This window comes from Notolepis coatsorum (assembly GCF_963971535.1).
Source record: "Notolepis coatsorum genome assembly, chromosome: 19".
In the NCBI taxonomy this organism is placed as follows: Eukaryota; Metazoa; Chordata; class Actinopteri; order Aulopiformes; family Paralepididae; genus Notolepis; species Notolepis coatsorum.
The window spans coordinates 73465365-73489106 of NC_140183.1; the positions used below are offsets into that span (position 1 = coordinate 73465365).

Sequence of the window (23742 nt, forward strand, 5' to 3'; positions counted from 1 at the left end):
ATGTGGTCATTCAAATAGAGAAGGCATGTGTCAGTGGAGTGGGATGTTCTGAAGCCAGATTGGAATTCGTAGATTAGATTTTTTTCCGCTAGGTAATTTTCGACCTATTCGTAGACTATTTTTTCCATGACTTTCGAGATGGAGGTGAGAATAGAAACAGGGCGGTAGTTGCCTGGGTCTAATTTGCTGCCCTTTTTGTGCAGAGGGGTCACCCTCGCAATTTTGAAGTCCTTGGGGATATGATAATGATGAATTGAAAATGGAGGACCCTGATGTAAACAAGACGAAAGTCTTTCTCTGGTCTGCATCCACTTAACAATTGTGTGTATTGTGTATTGTACCCATTCTGCAATCTGTTAATAAAGTTCTCAATCAATCAATCAACTTCTCGCCATTTAGCCAGTAGTGACGTTACGACTTATTGTGTGCATCTTGAACCTCTGAGCCGATTAAACTAAACTCGTTCGATAACCATGACATGAGCCCGATTACTTAGTAATTATTACCCCCTGCTACAACAACTTAGTCCATAGCTGAAGAGACGTGCAAGCTGAGAGAGGACCTGAACATAAGATAATGTTCAATCTATTGACAATCTGTTAATACAATTTTCAATCAATTTCAAACGTCACTGTATTTACGTGACATGATGGAGTGCTTTACACATCTAAATCACTTTTTAATTATCTTTGTAAGTGTCGTATCCAAAGTGAGTGAATTAATTAATGGTTTATTTCGAACAATAAATAGAATCAAGAAATAACAATGTAAAAATAAAAAACACAAAGATAATTTGCTGTGAAAAGAAAAAAAATGGGTAGGAGGGGTGGGCACTGGGTGGGGAACACTGTACAACTGTACAAGCAAATCTGTACATTGGAATATTGACAACCATACTTGGTGCTCATGCACTAAACCCCTTTTAAAATGTAAAAATGTCTTTCAACAAAATCATCTGCAAACAAAATTACTTGTCCATCGATCAAGCTAATATAATCAGTACTACTGTTACTAAATAATAGTTATTTTACAATCAATAGGCTACTGTCCATTATCCAGTATCTTTTAGGAAGCAAAAGGTATATGCTGACTTTCTTTTTTAAAAGTTAGCTTTGTGGAGTGATTAAGGATAAAATATTATGCTATTAATTATACAAATTAATTTGATTTATACTATACTATTACACAACTTTGGCTAACCTCAGACCTTTTCAGGCAGGGCATTCCAAAGCCCAGCAGCCCTTGCTTTGACAAGTAGGCTATTACGTTTTGATAAATTTCACTACATGTTGGTGCTTTTCCTACAAGGAAAAATGAGTCTTTTAGGCTAAAGATCTGCCACGTTGACATACACCATATAAACTCTGAACTCTGACTCCATTGCCTACACCCTAGGCTATGTTACCCATACTGTACGACTCTATACTCTGTTGCCTATACTCATAATTCCTTTCACTAAGTGAAATGCTCTAATTTGGCTATGAGTATGACTGTAGCTATAGGCTAATCCTGAATATGGGATACATTTGCTTACCTAGTTATATGCATGAGTACTTTAAAGCGGGCATCAGCACTTTAAGCTATGAGACTATGACTTGTTGATTTTTCAGTAGTCTATTACGGAAGGGTCATCACGTCAAAATACCGGAGTTCTCTGCTTGGTGCCAGACTTTGGTGCCAGTTCTATTGAATTCTAAATACCAGCTATCTGAAGAAATATGTACATCAACCAATATATCAAACGTTAGCTAGTCAATAATGTAACAGATTGCAGATAATTCTGACATCCAAGGTAATAAACTGTATAAATGGCGGGTCATAAACGAGGAGATGGCGGTTTCCACACTTGGCACCAAGATGCGTTCACAGTTAATGTCCCTTCCTTCATAGATTCCTTGTGGCAAACAAGGTTTTATAGAACATTGTTGATATTAAATGTGCGCTATGCAGTTTGGGGAAATGTTTTCAAAATTAGTTTACAAAACATATTTACTGCACATGTAATTCTTAAAATTATTAGCCTATCTCATGTTATCATAAATCAAAATAACATAGGCAATGAAATTAGCTCCAAAATTGGGCTAACTGGTAAGATCTCTAATTCAGGATATAAAAAATCTACCAAAATCAGATGATGATAAATATGAAAACATGACCTACAGGGAAGGGATGTCCAATTTGACAAGTAGTAGGCTATTAACGTTTTTTGATTACTTTCACTACATGTTGTTGGTGCTATTCCTCCATGGAAAAAGGAGTCAGGCTGGTTTTGGGCTAAAGATCTGCCACGTTGACACTAGGGGTGGGACGATACATCGATCCAGATCGATACATCGATGTAATTATCAACAATCGAATCGGATCGATGCGATGTAATAAGATCGATTCATATCGATACTCTTATTTTGAAAATCCTGTGGCGAGTCTCATATCCGCCCAAGAACAACAGCAGTAGCTCCGTGTGTGTAGACGTTACAGCATAGCATTCTCCCTTTCTGTGTGTGTGTGTGCGCGCGTCTTTGGAAAGACCAGATGAGGTCAGAGGAGTTTGATGTTTAAATGTTATTTAAACATAAACAATATAATACATAATAAATGTAGGCCTATACATGATCATGCAACATCAACAAATTGTTGTAGGAACGGTTTGGGAGAGGAAGGTTGTGAGTTTTGAGTTCCAAAAAATGTAGCTTAAAGTTTAAAGCTCAATATATAAAAACTAGTGCTGTCAGGCGATTAAAAAAATTAATCTAATTAATTACAGGATTTGTAATTAATTAATCTAATTAATCGCATTTTAATCGCATTACCATTTTATGCCTCATATTCTATATTCTATAATCATATTTCAAATTGCATGTGTCCGGATGGCAGAATTCAGTACTGTATCTACAAAACCTTCCGTTTAATCATCTTCCATCTATTAATTTGCTTAGATTTTTCAGGTCTGGTCAATTTGAGCATGGTGTTATTCACAGTCAAAGATAAAAAAAAATGTATTGATATTCTCATTTGGTTCATTACAATTTACTCAAAATAAAATGTTCATTCAATCAATCACAGCGCAGATTGATTGATTGAATGAAAATGTTATTAACAGATTGCAGAATGGGTACAATACAGTACGGCTCAATACACACAATTGTTAAGGGAATGCAGACCAGAGTAAGACTTTCGTCTTGTTTACATCAGGGTCCCCCATTTTCAATTCATAATGAATTGTAAGTAAGGGTGCAACTTGCACCGTGCAATCCATTCTTTGTGGATCTAGCCCACAGTATTTCTGACACTGGGAAATTGGGAATATACATTCCCTGAGATTCATAGATGTCCCTAGAATCAGATACCAAGAACATGCAAATGGACCATATTAAAAAAAAATCTGTAAATGTGTATTCTACATGCTTATGGAATGAATGAGATACAAAAAAAATATTATTATAAAAAAAAAAAAAAAAAAAAAAAAAATTGTAATTAATTTTGAGTTAATTTTCATAACGCGATTATTTGCTGTGTAATTAATTAATCTAATTAACGCGATAAACTGACAGCCCTAATAAAAACGTGGCACTTTACAGTGAACAGGAGGTCTATTTGTATTAAAAACAATAGATTGATTTTCCTTTAAATGTCTGGAAGAGCTCAAAAATACAAATGTCAAATGATATTTTCATTACCTTTTTTTGGTTGATCTAAATGTTACTGATTGTGTTAAATGGGCATATGATATCATCTCATATCGATCGCAGGCACCTGAATCTAATCGTATCGTATTGTATCGTGAGAGACTTTGTGATATCGGCAAATATCGTATCGTTGTCCAAAGAATCGATATCGTATCGTATCATGATGAAACTGGTGATTCCCACCCCTAGTTGACACCATATACACCATATCAACTCTGAACTCTGATTCCCTTGCCTACACCCTAGGCTCTGTTACCCATGCCATACTGTACGATTCTGAACTCTGTTATACCTACCTACTGCTTCACTGTCTACCCATATACTCTGTATGATAGCATGTACAGCAGTGCTGTACAGTATATACAGCATATTTATATCTTTATATTACCGCATATATATATATATATATATACCATAATTGTCTGAATATACTTGCATATAACCCCTCTACTGTATATACTTGCTTGTACACCTGCACATAACCCATAGCTCTGTATGATAGCATGTACTATAATGCTGTATATAACATATATATTTATTCTCACCGCATATACAATGGGTGAAATAAGTATTGAACACATCAGCATTTTGTCCCGTAAATATATTTCCAATGTGGCCATTCAAGTGAAATTTTCACCAGACTTTGGTATTAACTCAGAGGGGGAAAAAAAATCTAAACATTAAAGTCCATACATAAATAAAGTTATGTGTAGTGGAATGACATAGGAAAAAAGTATTGAACACACTAACTGAAATTAATTCAATACTTAGTGGAGAAGCCTTTGTTTGTAATGACAGCTCCAAGGATGCTTTCTGTATGATGTAACTAATCACCCGCAGTATTCAGGTGTGATTTTGGCCCATTCCTCTACACAGATTGTCTTTAAATCTTGAAGATTGCAGGCGGCTACGTGGCGTAGTGGGCAAGGCGCTCGCCACGAATGCGGAGACGCTGGGCTGGCCTGTTCGAGCCCAGCGCTCCACATTGCTTTCAGTTTAGCTGGTCGTTCATACTAATACACATTGGCCGTATTAGGGGATGGGAAACTGATGGGTGGGGATCGGGCGTTGTGGACAGCGACTCCTATAGGTCGGTTAGTGCGCGAGCTGCGCAGGTGAAAAGATGCGACTGCTGTTACCTCAAGTACCGGAGGGGACTTGTGCTATGTATGACTTAGTCCACATTGCAGCCGGCTTGTGGGAGGCAAGAAACAGCGTTCGTGACAGGGGAGGGTTGAATTGGATGATACGAAATTGGGATGGGAGGAAAATGGGAGAAAAAGTGGACAAAAAAAAAATCTTGAAGATTGCGAAGGGGCCTCTTGTGAATCTGGATCTTCAGATGCTTCCACAAATGTTCAATTGGGTTTAAGTCAGGTGATTGACTGGGCAATTCCAACAAGTTGATTTTCTTTCTCTGAAATCAACTGCAAGTTTCCTTTGCTGTATGCTTTGGATTGTTGTCATGGTGGAAGGTCCACCCACGTTAGGGTGCATCAAATTGCAATGCTAAATCTCAACATATCAATCCGTCTGGGATTGCATTTTGTTCGGACACACATAAACATTATTTGTGCAAAGTTTGGGAAAGATTTGTTGAGATTTAGAGGTAGCACACAGCATGTGAAATATATGAAAATTTGCCTTTTTGGGCGTTTTACTAGATAACATGACAAGGCAATTTCAAAAACGGCAATAATATAAAATATAAAAATAAAAACCAAGAACCATTCAAGTGATTAGAGACAGAACAAAAACACAATGCATCACAGAGAAAGAAAAAACAAAAGACATATTTTATACCTGGAGGAGAAGCTCAAACATTACCCAAAGGCCTGTTTAAAACGGTAATGTTTTTAGCTGATTTTTTTAAATGTCAACAGATGCTGCAGCTCTTAGGCCACAAGGAAGGGCATTCCACGTGTCATCCTCAGCATCCTGGTGGATGGCAGCAGGTTCATCTCAAGAATCTCTCTGTACATGGCTCCATTCATTGTTCCTTCAATGATATGAAGTCTGCCAGTACCAGGAGAGGAGAAGCAGCCCCACACCATGATACTTCCACCTCCAAACTTCACTGTTGGTAGTGTTACCGGTATTCGGGTTATGTGCACTGCCATTTATCCTCCAAACATGGTGTGTTGTGTGACAGCCCAGAAAGTAACATTTTGGTCTCATCTGACCAGAGTACATGCTCCCAGTAATTCACTGGCTTGTCCAAATGTTGTTAGGCAAACTTTAAACAAGCTTCAACATGTCTTTTTTTCAGTAGTGGAGTCTTGCGGGCTGAGCGCGCACAGAGGCCATGGCGGTGGAGTGCATTGCCTATGGTCCTTTCTGTCACAGTTGTACCTGCTGCCTCCAAGTCTTTCTGGAGCTCTTTCCTAGTGGTCCATGGCTCTCTGGTAGAGCCATATGAAATCCGTTTTATTTTTTTCCAAATTCCATTAAATTTTTTTCCAAATTCCGTTTTTTCCGTTTTAATATTTCAGAATTCTGTATTTTGCTTTGTACACTCATTTTACCATCAGAAATAGTGTCTAATAAGTGGGAATGAATAAATGTCCACAATTTAATAAGATATAACAGTCCATTTAATAGGGCTGTCTTAAATACTTCGAAGCTTCGAAGCTTCGTTCGATGGGCATGGGATTTGAATATGAAAATAAAATTTGATTATTAAAAAAATAAATAAAAAATTATATATTTTGCAAAATCAACTCTGCCTCTCTTTGTTAACTACAACAAGCAATGCTGTTTGTTATTTAAGATGAGGTCGGACTCGGCACTGACAGATTTGCTGCTTTTATAAAGCCTCAAATGACGGCTTACAATATTTCATGAAAGCAAAGTGTTTTGTTTGTCTAAGATTTAAAAAGGTTTAAACTTTACAGCACTGACAAAGTTGAACAAAGTGCTGTACAAGTCCCAATTTTTTTTTTTTTTTTTTTTTTTTTTTTTATAGTTGATTCAATTTTTATTGCTCAATTCCGCGATTCCGTGATCGCGGATTCCATATGGCTCTACTCTCTGGCTACTCTTCTAAGTATCCTTCTGACTCCCTGATCAGAAATGTTGCGAGGAGCACCTGTGCATGGCCGGTTGATGATGGAGTGATGTTGCTTCCACTTATGGATAATGCCCCCAATGGTGCTTACTGGAAGATTCTGAAGTTGTGAAATACGTCGTTAGCCAATTCTATTTTTATGATTTGCAACAATCTGTTTGTGAAGGTCTTGAGAGCTCTTTGCTTTTACCCATCATTTGATGTTTCTTGTGTGGCACCTTGGTAACAAAAAAAAACATTTTATAGCCCATCAATATATTCTAACCCAGTTGACATTATTACTAGCACAGATAGGAGGTAGAGTTGCCTCCTAATTAGTTTGGGTTTTCAGCTAGTTCCTTGCCTTTCCTTGCTGTGGTGTACTGCTTTTTCTTAGTGTGGCCAATACTTTTTTCCTGTTTCATTCCACTTTATTACACATAACTTTAATTTTTTTTTAATTATCGATTTCCATTCATTTGTCATCAATCTAGCCTCACGTTACCAGTGGGGATCTGTCTGAGCTTGAACAGGGAAAATACCGCCCCCTATCGTCTCTCCGGATGGTATTGCACCCCATTGGACTGAATGAAATGGATGGGAACAAAAGAGTCCGGATTCCACATTTTACTTGTCAGGCATGTAATCCGAGCCAAACCCACTCATTGCCGAGCCGCAGAACAGTGTGGAATATGTGTTTCGACCACCCAGCGTTAAATCAATAAACGCGATCGATATTATATTTTTTTCTTTTTCTGAAAGTTTCAAAAAACGAGCGTTTTTCAAAATGGTATAAAACGGAAATGAACCGATTATAAAAAAAAGAAAAAAAAATCCGTTTCGACAATGTTGACTGCAAACAAGTCATTGATAAGCGACGGGCCTATTAGACACATAGCCATAATTTTAGATATAGTTTATGCGTTCGCAAATATGATCACCCTCTTGACTACAGCGTTGGCACTCAAGCGCCTATTTCTGGCACCCCCTGCTGGCACGGAAAGTGTTAATGTTTAGATTTCGCTTGAATGGTGCAAATTTTGCTTGAATACGCTCATTGGAAATACATTTACTGAACAAAATGTTGATGTGTTCAATACTTATTTCCCCCATTGTATACCTATCCTCAACTGTCTGTACTTACCTGCACAAGTGCACATAGTCCTTTACTATATCTATATCTGTAGTGTACATATCCTACTCTTACTAGTTGTGCTGCTGGCCAGTAGTAGTCATACACAGGCATGCGTTGTTCATGGGACGGGGTAGCACGGTGTGCTACCTCACTGAGTATTAAAGATTTGAGCAGAAGCGCGTGCACGCACATGCACGCGCTCGCGAGAACGCGCTGCGCTCGACTTGGCTCGTTGTGTTTACCTGCCTCCCGGGCCCCGGCGCTACCTCGCATTATCATAACAATAGCCGCTATAGGCTGGTGTCTTCAACCACGCAGGGGACTCTTTGTGATGTAAATATGGAACGTCCCAAGTTGCCGCTGCCCACAGAGTGCACCGCCGTCCAAAGGTGAACGACGGCGAACGAAGGGCCAAATCAAAACAGCCGTCAATTCCGAATTGACAACTGTTTTGATTCAACCCCCCACCCACCACCACTCACCCCCGGACAACAACACACTCTGCAAACAGCAGCAACCCGGGACATTCCATATCTACATCACAAACTTTGGGACTGAGTAGATAATTAATTAATCTTCTCTTTATTTTTATTATTTATATTAAAACTGAATCAAACCATAAACAAGGTTGCCTGTTGGGATGTTAGATCCTAATGTGAAAAACTGATTTTATATGTCTGCACTTTATGTGCTCATTTTATGCCTTATGTCTTTCTTCTGTTGTGAAGCACTTTGAGCTGCAGTTTCTGTATGAAAGGCTATACAAACAAAGTGTATTATTGTGCGCGAGGGAACATATGCGCATGCGCGCGGGGCCGCGCGTGCGTGCGCGCGGCGTCATTATCCTGCGTGCCGGCTCAGTCCATAATAACAACGCAACACTGGTCATACACTGTCTATTTATATAGGCTAATACAACTCTGTACATACATCTGATTAGCACTACACTCTAATCCAGACCTGGGCATTGTACGGCCCGCAGGCCGGATGATTCTGACCGGCCCGCGAAAGATTACATGATAATAATTTTTTTTTTTTTTTTTTTTTTTTTTTTATACTTTTTCTTTTCATGTCAACGTTCACACGCACAATATACGCTTAGGAGACATGCTCAGAAGATGTTGGTTCTCTTTGGATCCACCTACATATGTGAACAGACATTCTCAGTCATGACGTTTACCAAGTCCAGGTACAGATCCTCTCTCACTGATGAACAGGGACCGAAACTAAAGCCCGCCGCCCGCCAGGGGCGGGCTGTTTTTACCTTTGGCGCATGACACTTAGAGGGCTGCCCGCCGTGTGGCGTGTAGACGTGTAGTTCATAACTTCATAACGATACTCTTGTGCGAGTACAGATTATAGCCGCTCGTCTTTTTTTTCTCCGCCGCAAGATCGTTAAAAAACTACAAGTCCCACATCGCACTAGGTCCAATCACAGTAGAGTGACGTGACTGGTTTCATGAGAAAAAAAGCAAATGACCAATCGGAAGCTATCATTTGGCTTGTTTACTTCCATCTGCTCTAGTCTATATCGGACCTCCAAGAGTCTAACGTTACTGTTTAAACAATGACCCAGTCAACTATTCACTTTTAGTTTAATACATGACGAGGCATTGTCTAACGGTATCTAGCTGGCTAGCTACTGATAGCTGCTGATATCAACAAATGCTCCAGCAATAGTCTACTCGAGTGCATAATACCTCCGGTCCCTCGTTAGCTAGCTTAGCTAGCTCACGTTGATCCATATGTCCCAGTAAACTAAATTGTCTTAACGTTATCTACCGGGCTAGCAGTAGCTACAGATAGCTCCTGATATCAATGTCTTATAACATTGATTGAATGCGTATTCTAGCTGAGGGCATGTTGAATGTGATTTGACAAAAGAACGGTAACGTTATAAATAGGTCCAGCTGCATCGCCGGAGAATCCTTGCATGCTGAATGTAGGGTCTAGCTGAATATAGGGTCTAGCTGCAGGGCCGGAGAATCCTTGCTCGAGCTGGAGGCTACTCAACAGGGCTGTACGCTAAGCTTTTTCACTAGGGGCACACTTGCCCCTAAATGAGAAATTTAGGGGCAAAAAATATTTTGTAGGGGCAAATTTTTAAATAACAATTTTACCATTATTTATATCGATTGTTTTTGATTTAAAAAAAAATATATATATATATTTTATATAATTATTATTTTTAATAAAATATATATATTATATAATCATACTTGTAGTTGTATTATCTGCGAGACATCGCCACCACGCAATAAGTCAAAATGCTTGCTATCTGCAAACAGCTCCACTGTCTGTTTTGGCTGTGTTGCTCTTCTAGAAAAATAATCCTTTCAGGGTTGCCTATTGAAATACTGTACACTTTCCTACTGTACACTTTCCTGATTAATTGAAATGGGGGACCCTGATGTAAACAAGACGAAAGTCTTTCTCTGGTCTGCATCCCCTTAACAATTGTGTGTATTGAGCTGTACTGTATTGTACCCATTCTGCAATCTGTTAATAAAGTTTTCAATCAATCAATCAACCACACCTCCAGTACAGAAACATTGTTTGAGTTTGCGTGTCAGGTAGACCATTGATTGACAGTCGAGTCTGCCAATTACATCACATCGCTTGCACTCCGGTGCTGCAGCTGGACCCATTGCCCACCTCTGCTGTTGATAACGCTAGCCAAGTTATTATACACACAGATACAGTGGGCCAGTGACTTTGGTGTAGGGGTGTAACAATGCATCGATCCTAAGGGGGAAATTCAACTGCATCGATTTGAAAATGTTAGAATAGATTATCGCAATTTTAATGTGTACACGTTATGTTATTGTCATGTCCGTTACAGCCAACACACCGACATACGCTACTGCATCAACCTTATGATTAACAAAGCAAGGCATTCGTTTTGTTGCATTAACGTTATATTACTATTGCTATCGATAAATCTAGGTGTTCTAAAATCTATTGCTATTGGTAAGAGAGACTATAATAAGTTGGTGTCTCGGAAAACGAGAGCCCTGATCGCGGAGTTTCAGGAAGTAAACAAGATAAATGAGAGCTTCCGATTGGTCATTTGCTTTATTTCCCATGAAACCAGTCACTTCACTCTACTGTGATTGGACCGTTGGCTTGAGTGCAATGTGGGACTTGTAGTTTTTTAACGATCTCGCAGCGGAGGAAAAAAAAGACGAGAGGCTATAATCTGTATTCGCACAGCGTGCGCGTAATTGATTTTTACCGTTCGCATACAAATATCAGGACGGAGCTATCTGAACTATTTAGTTTAATGGGACGTTTCGTTTTGAACAGTAAGCTAACGCAAGCTATCATGCACTACTAGACTTACTGGAGCATTTGTTGATAGCTATCAGTAGCTAGCCGGCTGGCAGGCTCACCGAGGTCCCAGTGTTTACAACAGCCACGGGTGCGAGAGGGCTGGAGGAGGAGCAGACGCCGCAGCTCTCTCCGTGCGTCTGAGTTCAGTTCAGTTCGGCTCACTATAGGAGGTCGAACGCGACGAAAATATGAAGCAATACTAACTTTACTTTTCTTCATAGCTAAATCAGACAGTCAGCCAGTCTATCAGAGTGAGTGCTCAGTCGATTGTTCCCGCTGATCATACCTGCTGAGTGCTCACTGCTCAGCTCGCGTGAGTGACGTCATCGCGTCATCATACGCCTTGGATAATTTAGGAGTGAAATGCGAATCCAAGGCTTGAAAGCACTACTCGCAAGCCCGCCCCCAGATAATATTTACCAATCGCAACGGCCAATTAAAGGGGCAATTCGCGATGATATCATCGCAGTGTACAGCCCTGCTCAAGTATACACACAGACAGTGGAGCTGTTTGCAGATAGCAAGCATTTTGACTTATTGCGTGGTGGCGATGTCTCGCAGATAATGCAACTACAAGTATGATTATATAATATATATTTTATTAAAACATTTTTTTTTTATATAAAATATATATATATATTTTTTTAATCAAAAAATTTTTGGCAGGTAAGAAATATGCTTGGCGGGTAGACTCTTCCCATCTACCCGCCACTGGCCGGTGAGTCAAAAAGTTAATTTCGCTCCCTGCTGATGAACATCTGGCAGCTGTGCTTCGCATCTCCACCTCAGACATGCAACCTGACTTTGATGGACTTGTTAAAGCTCAACAGAGACTGGATTTCTCACACTGAATGAAAAAAAAACAAAAAAACTGAAGAACACTAAAATGTGGAAATATAACAAGTGAAATGGGACACTTGATATTTTTTTCTTCTTTTTTTTGCACAGTTCTGAAAACATTAAATGTTTAATATAGGCATGTAAAGTAAAAAAGGCTACACAACTGGGACACTTTTCTTTACACAGTTCAGTGACATGTCTTGTTTATTTTTGCTATAAGATGATGTGATGTCTTTAGAAAGCTAAGAAAATCCTTGTTTCAATAGTATATGAAACTCAAAATGCCCTTTGTTATTAATGTTTCACATTGTTTATCATTTTGGAAATAAATTCTATTTGAATAAATGATATTTTTGAAAGCTAACCTCACCTTTTAATTGCCAAATAATAACATACACTCTTACCAGGGGTCAAAACAATGCCATTTACTGCTTTTTATATAGAAATAAAATGTATATTATGCATAATTGAGTTTGGAATTTTGGCCCGGCCCCCCAACATATTTTCAGTTGCTCATTCGGCCCTCTGGGAAAAATAATTGCCCACCCCTGCTCTAATCAGTACTAATTTGTACCCAGTTTAACCACCTGTACATTGTATATTGCTGTTGCACTTTACTGCTACATTTGCACTCTGGTTGGATGCCAAACTTCTTTTAGTTGTACTGTACTTGTGCTGAATAATGACAATACATTTTAATCTAATCTAATCTAAAAGCGTCCATGAGAGCCTCTAGGGCTGGGCGATATGGCCAAAAATGTTATCACGATATATCACGATGACATTTTTCATATAGTTCGATATAGATAATTATCGATATTTTTATTAGTATAATCTTTTTTTTAAATTATTGATTATTTAAATAACAAATGTATGTTTATTTTGCAGCAATTCTTTGTCGTTGCCGCCATCTTTAGTGTTACAGCCCCTCACTCCAGTTATCAGGCTGCAGCTGGTTTGAAAGCGAAAGTACCAAAAAAAGTTGAACAGTTCTGGCTCTGCTAGTTTCTTTTCTATCTTTTGGCGCTTTTTTGGTGGACAAACCACCACACACATGCACCGTGACTCGAGACTGGAGACTAGCTCTGCTAGCACACATAGCCTATAGCCTACTGTGTACAGACAGTTTCAAACTGTATTTTAAAAGCAAACAAAATAAATGGACAAGAGAAAAATAAATCTCAATTTGGTCAGTATTGTCATTTGGACAAGCAAAGCCATTACTTTAAGTTGCAGGCAAGAAAGACAGGCTGCCCTGTTGCAGGTCACAATACACTTTTTTTTTTCTTTTTTTTATTATCGATATTATTTTTATTATCGATTTATTAAAGGGGTTATGCACTGCTATTCCTAGCACTATTTGGGCAACTTTACACACTTCCTGTGAGTCTATGTAACACATCTGTAATTTTTATTCCAAAAATAATCATTGTTTTATATTTCTAATCTTGTACTCAAAACCAGCATTTTTCAGCCTCATGAAAGCAGGCTATTATTGGCTTGGCTCCACCCATACTAGCAGAATGCTTTGAGTGACAGCCACCCACCAAATAGCTCCGCCCATCTCCCCGTCAGAGATTAGGTTTCAGGTTACATACAAATATGGTATGTCATAAATATAGAGATGTAGCAGTACTGTCTATCTATATATATATAATATGTTACCATGAATTGAAATTGGGGGACCCTGATGTAAACAAGACGAAAGTCTTTCTCTGGTCTCCATCATAGCAGTACTGTAGCAATACAAATATGGTATGTCATAAATATAGAGATGTAGCAGTACTGTCTATCTATATATATGTTACCACTATTTGTAAAAGCCACAACCACGTTACCATATTTGTAATAATGTAAATCATTGTGTCGTTGTACATATTGTGTATACACCGTTAGAAGCTAACATAGCTTAGCTTGGTAGCTATTGTGCTAACAACATATCCCGACGTCCGGCTCGCTGGCCGGCATGCACGCCCGACACAAAATGGTTTTCTCCTCTCTGTACACCCCCGTCCCCACGGGTACCCTGCCGGGGAGCCCATGGACGCGACAACGGCGGCAGCCGTAGGGTGCTCGAGCCCGCCGTAACGCTAGTGGTACACAATAGCTATGAGCTAACTAACGCTACGGCCGCCGCTGTTGTCGCGTCCACAAGCTCCCCGGCAGGACACCCGCGAGAACGGGGGCACACAAGGAGGAGAGAACCACCCCAAATCGAGCACTCATGCCGGCCGACAAGCCGGACACCGCGGTTGTTGTTAGCACAATAGTAGCCCACTGTGATGCACCGAGTGGGCCACCATTGATCAACATGCAGCGATGTGTAGCTTGCATGATGCGTGTGCAGTGCTTTGCCACACAGGTCTGAGAAGAGGACCTGCACATGATAGCAACCGGGAGCGTCGCGGAGCATTCAGCCTGCTGGCTACCTAGATCCACTTCAACCAGCCGAGCGTCGGGAGCTCCAGCAGCTTGTCGATGTGCTAATAGCCTGGAGCCAGCTACCGTTAGCTTGCAGAGGCTCCAGCACACCGACAAGCTGTGTAGCCAGCTACCGTTAGCTTGCAAAGGCTCCAGCACACCGACAAGCTGTTTAGCCAGCTACCGTTAGCTTGCAGAGGCTATTAGCACACCGACAAGCTGTGTAGCCAGCAGGCTGAATGCTCCGCGACGCTGGTTGAAGTGGATCTAGGTAGCCAGCAGGCTGAATGCTCAACGACGCTCCCGGTTGCTAACGCCGGCCCCGGCTGGTGCTAAGTAGCTAGCGATCGCTCCCGAGTCCCGAGAGCTAACGCCGGTCTGTCTGTCGAGTGTCGAAGACCGAGGGAACCGCATCAGGCTTCAGCTGATTAGTGATCTTCTGGACAAGCCTTCCACCCTGCAGGTAGCAAGAATGGAGGCGGGCATTACTAAAACCACAGAGCCAATCACATCACCGTGCGCTATAAACAGCGCCCTGTGACGTGCACCAGGTCGTCAAATCAACATGACCTGATTTACTAGAGGCAAAGAGGGGATGGGCTGTAGCTGAGGAATTCGCCAATATAGTATTTAGGCCCAAAAACACATTGATACGAACTCCTATTACTATAATACAATGCTAGAGACTGAAAAATGACATTTATAATGCATAGCACCTTTAATATATATCGCGATAATTATCGTTATCGTTTTATCGCCCAGGTTCACCGAGAGGTGCAGGCAATCATTCTTTAATTGAAACTGGGGGCATTTTGTCTTTTCATATTACTGAGTCAAGAAGCTTTGCTGCATTGCTAGCCTTAACACTTTGAGTGCCAGCAGGGGGCGCACTATTTATCGCTTGAATGCCAGCCATTTGAGACTGATTTTCCGATATTTCATGATTTTCGCGGAGCTATTTCTATATTCTATAGGGCTGTCCCCGACTAAGGATTTGGATGGTCGACTATGATTGATTGGCCAAAATTTGCCGTTAGTCGACTATTGGTCGGAAAAAAAATAAAGTATAATATATATATATATATATATATATTTTTTTTTATCATTCCATTTGGGCTGTGGGCAGGGAGCGAAATTAACTTTTTGACTCACCGGCCAGTGGCGGGTAGATGGGAAGAGTCTACCCGCCAAGCATATTTCTTACCTGCCAACATTTTTTTGATTAAAAAATATATATATATTTTATATAAAAAAAAGTTTTTTAAATAAAATATATATTATATAATCATACTTGTAGTTGTATTATCTGCGAGACATCGCCACCACGCAATAAGTCAAAATGCTTGCTATCTGCAAACAGCTCCACTGTCTGTGTGTATACTTGAGTAGCCTCCAGCTCCAGCAAGGATTCTCCGGCCCTGCAGCTAGACCCTATATTCAGCTAGACCCTACATTCAGCATGCAAGGATTCTCCGGCGATGCAGCTGGACCCTATTTATAACGTTACGGTTATTTTGTCAAATCACATTCAACATGCCCTCAGCTAGAATACGCATTCAATCAATGTTATAAGACATTGATATTAGGAGCTATCTGTAGCTACTGCTAGCCCGGTAGATAACGTTAAGACAATTTAGTTTACTGGGACAGATCGATTTAACGTGAGCTAGCTAACGCGAGCTAGCTAACGAGGGAACGGAGGTATTATGCAGCTCATGGAGGTCCGATCTAGACTAGAGCAGACTGCTACCATTCTGAGAGCTTAACGTTAGCACTAGAGCTGCGGGCGAGCTGCTACCATTCTGAGAGCTTAACGTTAGCACTAGAGCTGCGGGCGAGCTGCTACCATTCTGAGAGCTTAACGTTAGCAGTGGCACTAGAGCTGCGGGCCGCTCTGTGTTGATACGAGCAGAAGCCAATAGTATCGCCCGGCTGGGCGGATATGACTCGTTGCCACGTTTTTTTTCAAAATAAGAATATCATACGAACCGAATGCTGCTAACTGCCGGAGCCATCGATATTATGACTCTAGCTGCGCTTGGGCCGGAAATGAGACCCGCACAGATTTTCAAAATAAGAGTATCGTTATGAACTACACGTCCACACGCCACACGGCGGGCAGGGCTCTCAGTGGCAAGCGCCAAAGGTAAAAACTGAGCGCCCCTGGCGGGCGGCGGGCTTTAATTTCGCCCCCTGGCTGTGGGGGGTGCTTAATGTCTGAAGGAGTCGACTGAAGGCTTCTTGTCCTCTGCAAAAGCATGCAATTGGTCCACTGCTGGATACATCTTGATATTTGTCTAGTCTAGTGTGTTCATTAGATGGGTGAAATCCTCTTTCAGTGCCTCTGTACCTGTTTTTGTAGGCAGTTAGCCTCTGGTATGTGTGCCATTAGCGTTAGCCACGCTTCTAGGCCTCTTTTCTTTTGGAAAGAATTATATTATATATTATATATTTTTTTGTATTCGACTAAGAGGTTGGCTAGTCGACTACGGCTCCTTTCGACCGATTAGTCGACTAATAGGGGTCAGCCCTAATATTCTATATTATGGCTATGTGTCTAATACGCCCGTTGCTTATCAATGACTTGCTTGCAGTCAACATGTATGAAACAGATTGTTTTTTCATCTGTACATTTCCGTTTTATAACGTTTTGAAAAACTGAAGTTTCCGTGATAATAGCTCTTTAGTGGAATACACAAAACACGTTGACATTTTTCGGCCTATTTATGAATAGTTTTCAAATAAATGCTAGATTATCGATAGTATATGTGTACTTATGCACGCTAGAGAAGCGGGCTGAAAAATCGATTATCTATTTCCTTGTCAGCGCTAAGGTCATACACGCACACACACACACACACACACACACACAGACACGATGAGATATATGTGAAAAATACATCTGATTACCCCAAGACTGGTAACATAGATTCCTTACCTCACATCAGATGTTCTGCAAAAAGATTATTCCAATTCCTGATCGCCATTCCAAATATCGATCTCGTTTATTGATCCAACGTTAGGTACTCGAAACACATATTCCACACTGTTCTGAGGGTCCACAATGAATCCGATCGGCTCGGGTTACATGCCTGAGAAGTCAAATGTGGAATCCGGATTTCTTTTTCTCATACATTTTCATTGAGTCCAATCCAATGGGTGCATTACCATCCGGGAGACGATAGTATTTTCCCTTTTCGAGCTCATAGACAGTCCCAATGGTAACGTGAGGCTAGATTGATGAAAAATGAATGGATATCGCTAATAAAAAATAACGATAGAATTACGGGATTTCTCGTCCCTGGCACTCAACGCATGGCATGAAATAACGAGTTTTCTCGTGGCTGGCACTCAATGTGTTAATGTTTACTGAGCTATAGCATGTCTATTCGGTGGTATGCCTTGGCCTAGAGATAATGCAGCCCTCATAGCAAGAAGGTTCTGGGTTCGAACCCTGGCGGAGGGCACTTTCTGTGTGGAGTTTACATGTTCTTCCTGTGTTTGTGTGGGTTTCCTTCAGGTACTCCGCTTTTCCTCCCACACCAAAAGACATGCATGCTAGGTACATGCACCTGCCATTGGCCTTCAACTCAATCAGCGCAAGACCCGAGGATAGTTGGGTTATCTCGCCAACCGTTCAGCGCCAGACCCAAGTATAGTCGGGTTATCATTGTTATTTCTTTTATTCGATATTTCTATTCATTACAGGCACACAGACTCGGGGTTAACATGGGGAATCATCCTGAGATCGCCAAAGTGCAATACCGGCCGCATTCCTCCCAGGTGGCATTATCAAGCACCTTTGAAACCTTATATCTTGGCCTGTGTAACGTTCAAATGTCTCCGGGCACAGTTTTCTTTGTCAGGCGAGTCGAGCGGGTATCCCGAGCACATTGAGAAGCGTCAAATGCCCCTGATGCATCTGTTGTGGTGGATTATGTTGGCTACACAATGGACACCAATACTGGGACTCGCGATCAGACAATTGGAATATTCTTTTTGGGTTACCTCCTAGTGAAGGTAAGGACTGAATTATATCAATCCTGCTTTGATCCAACCATGATTTCACATCGATCGCAGCAACGTGTGCGTGTGTAACGTTACTCCACAACGTATGCCGTTGGTGACGATCAAAGCATAAAAAAACGACCCCCCCCCCCCCCTTTCATGCATTTATGATGAAACATAACCTATTATATACATTTGATTTGGAAATAGTAGCCTGTCCAGGCGAGGAACGCCAACGCTTTTAGTGAAATTCACGTTTTGCTGCATATCGTCGTTTTCTGGGATTCGACAGGATCACTCTAAAACTATACTTATATTCACCACGGTATAACACGCGAACGTATTGATGAACATTTTTATTATTTTTCACATATTGAACGATAGATAGTTGATGTCAAATGGGCCATAGTATTGTATCCATATCTATAATATAGAATATATATATAGCCCTGCAAACACAGCCACTTATTCCTATCTCTCAGAGCGTTGGCGTGGTAGGAACTGAGATGCTCAAGTCTGTGGCGTCCAATGAGTTAAGCTGCTATAAGTGGTATTTTTGGTTAAATAGCTCTACATTCTGACAGTCATCACTCACCAGTCCAATCAGAGAGAACCCTAGATATTTTTCTTATTTCAAGAAATCTTGCCATGCCATAATTGTATTTGCTTACTGCACTGGCAGATTATTCTTTTTTTTTTAAAGATTTATTTTTTAGCGTTTATTGCTTTTTGCTACTGGGCAGTCCAGTAGAGAGAGAGAGAGAGAGAGAGAGAAAGAGCGGGAGACAGAGTGGGGAAGACATTCGGCAAATGACGGCGGGTCCGGGAATCGAACCCGGGTCGGCCGTGCCGCGACGCAGCGCGTTACATGGTTTGCCACTTGGGCGCCCCTGGCAGATTATTCTACTAATTTAAAGCACATATTTTCTTAAAACTAGTTTTTATTTCTTATTTTTGTCAGACCACCTTTCTATTGGATAAAGTGGGAACAGGATACCAGAACATTTATTTTCTGTTTACTGCAGAGCAGGAGAGACTGGGAGACTCATGTTATTGACCAAACACATCAGTGATGGCTGTCGGAATGTAGAGCTATTTTAACACTGATTTTATTTTAACAAAGAAATACCACTTACAGCACCTTTAACCAAGGCTTTGGTACCGGACTGTGGCTGCCCACTGTTCCTTACTAGTTCAAATGGGTTAAAGGCAGAGGACAAATTTTGGGTGTATGTAGAAATACTTGACAATAAAGATATTCTACAATAGGGGGGCATTAGTTTACAAAACTGCTTGCTAAAGCATTTGATTTGGTCCTCAGTAGGTCCTGTATTTGCAGTATGTGGAGAAGGTTTAGCCTGCTTCTCAGTCAGCTTGTTTATCTTCACACTGTTATTCTACTACGCTTTGAGCTTCCCCCCAGTGCGATTACATATTCTTCTCCTTGAACAGGAAACCTTGTTCCAAGGACAAGCCACTGTTTTGACCATCAGGCCGGGAATGTCCTTCGCTGTGTTTGACTAAGTTGGTGTTGAACAGCAAGTTGGCTTGGCTAGCAGTGTTTGATAAACGCCTATTGACATTCCTGAAGCATTGTCTTGTCCTGGTCTACTGTACTTGAAGAATGACTAGTCTCCTAGATTGTTCTGGCAGGTGGACAGGAAGCCTCTTCAGGAAAATGCACGACAGGGAGGGGTTCGAGACCCTTTGTTAGAGCGTCTCACTAGAGCTCAACATTTTCTTTATTTTCACAAACATTTCACTATCCATCTCATTGTTTACAATTGATTATCTTATTGGAGGAGGGGCTCTTAGCTCCTAGTCCTTTATCAGTTGAAAGAGAGAGAGAGACAATAGATAGAAACCGAGTGTTTGTCATTCAATATTCTCCTTGTATTCAACTTGTTGTTATTAGCTTTAGGTTTGGTGCCAATGAATCTGATTGGATTGTTGCCCATGCAGATGGTTGTTTCTACAACTAAACACTAGCCAATCTTAGCTAATTTAAACGTATCTCATCAGCTGTTGCATAGGCCAAAATAAAGAGTGGCCACCACTCACTTGAAGCAAAAATAACCGTACACATATATTTATTCTTACCATAGGCTATATCTATCCACATCTGTCTGTACATACCTGCATATAATCCTTTTTACATGTCTGTAGATACTAGCTATATCTATAATTGTACATCCCTTACCTACTCGTAGATATGCTGCTGGCCAGTATGACTTACTACCATAGTGTCTTTATACCTGTATCACTACATATTAATACTATTCTGTACATAAATACATCTGATTAGCACTATTACTTAGTAGTACTAATTTATATATCTTATACCCAGATACCTGTAGCTTAATCACCTGTACATTGTATATTATTATTGCACTTTATTGTTACATTTGCACTCATTTGCACATTTGGTTGGCTCCCAAACCTCTTTTTGTCCTACTGTACTTGTGCTGTATAATGACAATACATTTGAATCTAATCTAATCTCAATAACGAGGGTAACAGAACCAGGCAGCCACGCTTTCATTGGAAACAGAGTGGATTTGCGCAGCGTGCTCATTTGCCCAAGCCTTTATGGCTTACTTTGAGCCATGATTTTCACCTCCGATTTTCCCTCAACACCCAAATCTAATCACGGCGGTGGAGTTTGTGATCTGATTAGTCTACTTTCCCCCATCATCCCAGAGGTCCCATCATCCCCGAGGCGAGGGTCCTCCTTGAGGAACACACTGTCAGAGCGTCAGAACAAGACAAGTTCTAAATGTAAATTTGCTATTTGACTCTCAAATGATACACCCACACGATCCTCAGGGCTTGTGTTTTCTGTTTACCTATTCAAATATTAGCCTGTGCTAAGCCTACTGTACGCGTAGCCCAGATCTCTGCGACGGGCTGCCGCATATTCATTTTAAACAGATGTTTTGAGCGGTGAGGCTTAGCGTTTTTCATTTAATGAATCAAGGACTACCCCGAGTATTCATTATTAATATGGAAGAACACAGATAGTTACCTCACACTAATTGCGTCGAGTCCTTAATTAAAGTATGATTGTTTTTATTCCATTATTCCACTATACATAGTGTTATTTTAACAGTGTGATGATGTTTTGTACAGGGGAGAGACCAGGAGGACGGGGAGCCTGAGAGCAAGAGAGTCTTGGAGGAGGAGGCTCAGGAGGAGAAGCACAGGTTGGCCGAGGAGGAGAAGCACAGGTTGGCCGAGGAGGAGAAGCACAGGTTGGCCGAGGAGGAGCAGCACAGGTTGGCCGAGGAGGAGAAGCACAGGTTGGCAGAGGAGGAGAAGCACAGGTTGGCTGATGGCGAGAAGCACAGGTTGGCTGACGGGGACAAACACAGGTTGGCTGACGAGGAGAAACACAGGTTGGTTCATTGTCATAAGATCATAACTAAGTTAAAGGAAAACTCCAACATTTTGGGAAATTAGTAGGGATGCTCGATATTGGCTTTTTTACAGATACCGATATACCGATATTGTCCAACTCTTAATTTCCGATACCGATATCAACCGATACCGATATATGCAGGGTTTCCCCCCCCCCCAAAAAACGGAATCATTTCAGGTAATTAACATTACATATCTCTTGTTGTGGAATTAACACAACATTATGCATACTTTTGACAATAAATAAAATCAGAATTTGTTCTTACTTGCTTGCCTGGGTAAATAAAGGTTATAGAAATGTAAAAAAAGAATATATATATATATATATATTTTTTAAACCGATGCGATATTTTCCGATATCACATTTTAATGCCGATATCGGCCGATAATATCGGTAGGCCGATAATATCGGACATCCCTAGAAATTAGCTTATTTAACATCTTCCCTGGAGTTAGACAAGAAGATACATACCTTTTTTGTCTCTGTGCATGCATTAGGCTTAGGGAACAGCCGCTCCGTTAGCGTAGCTTAGCTTCATCACTGGAAGTGGGTCAGACTTGTACCCTGACGTTCCCTACAGTCCCCTACAGTCACGAAATACACTCCAAATACAACTCCAAAACGTTCCTGTAAACATGTTGTGACCTGTGTATTTACCACGTGGAGAAATAAAAAATAATTGAATTTGACAATTACGTTTTCTAAGCAAATATACTCGGAACAATTTTTTGCCTAACCACTCCTCTCTGGGCGCAGTGATTTCAGTGCTACTTTCTAACGTGACGCCGTGTTTGTTTACATTCTCATTTCATTCAAATGATCCGAACCGATTGAAGTTTATGGATACCATGACTTAAAATCCTCTTACCTTGACGATTAAAAGCCTCCCCAATTTAGAAAACAGTATTCCCATGGCTGGTCTTGATATACTGCACGCTAACGGAGCTAACCAGCAACCGGACACTCAAGCAGATAACGAGGGTAACTTCCGGTCGGGGAGTTCCAAAATAAAAGAGCGACGTCTATAGCAGCGGAAATACGTTTATTTTGTACATTATCTAACGTTAACACAAACCTAAACTAACGTTACAACTAAACTAAAGTTATAATGTACAGTTATAATGTACAAAATAAACGTATTTCCGCTGCTATAGACGTCGCTCTTTTATTTTGAAACCCCCCCCGACCGGAAGCTATTACCCTCGTTATTTGCTTTAGTGTCTGCCCGGTTCTGTGTTTGTTGGAACTTGGTTAGCTCCGTTAGCTAGCAGCATATCAAGACCAGCCATTGGAATACTGTTTTCTAAATTGGGGAGGCTTTTAATCGTCAAGGTAAGAGGATTTTAAGTCATGGTATCCATAAACTTCAATCGGTTCGGATCCTTTGAATGAATGAGAATGTAAACAAACACGGCGTCACGTTGAAATCACTGAATGACTGCGCCCCGAGAGGAGTAGTTCGGCAAAAAATAGTTCAGAGTATATTTGCTTAGAAAACGTATAGTACTGGACTGTCATTATTGTCATTATTGTGTCAATCATAGTCCTGTGATTTATTGTGGATTTCCATTGTTTATGTATTGTGTGTCTGGTTTTATGTAAAAAAAAAAAGGGGGGAAAAATAAAAAACATTTGTTCAAAAAAGAAAAGAAAAACGTATTGTCGAATTCTATTATTTTTTATTTCTCCACGTGGTAAATACACAGGTCACAACATGTTTACAGGAACGTTTTGGAGTTGTATTTGGAGTGTATTTCGTGACTGTAGGGCACTGTAGGGAACGTCAGGGTACAAGTCTGACCTACTTCCAGTGATGAAGCTAAGCTACGCTAACGGAGCGGCTGTTCCCTAAGCC

At 40.7% G+C, this 23742-nt stretch overlaps 1 protein-coding gene across 1 annotated transcript in view; it reads left to right on the plus strand.

The window, feature by feature from the left end:
* Nucleotides 1-23742, plus strand: part of ccdc12 (coiled-coil domain containing 12) — a 67937-nt gene that overhangs the window by 3162 nt on the left and 41033 nt on the right. The window contains exon 2 of the mRNA XM_084336952.1: nucleotides 21599-21864. Within this exon, the coding sequence (XP_084193078.1) occupies nucleotides 21599-21864 (266 nt within the window). The remainder of the gene's footprint in view (nucleotides 1-21598; nucleotides 21865-23742) is intronic.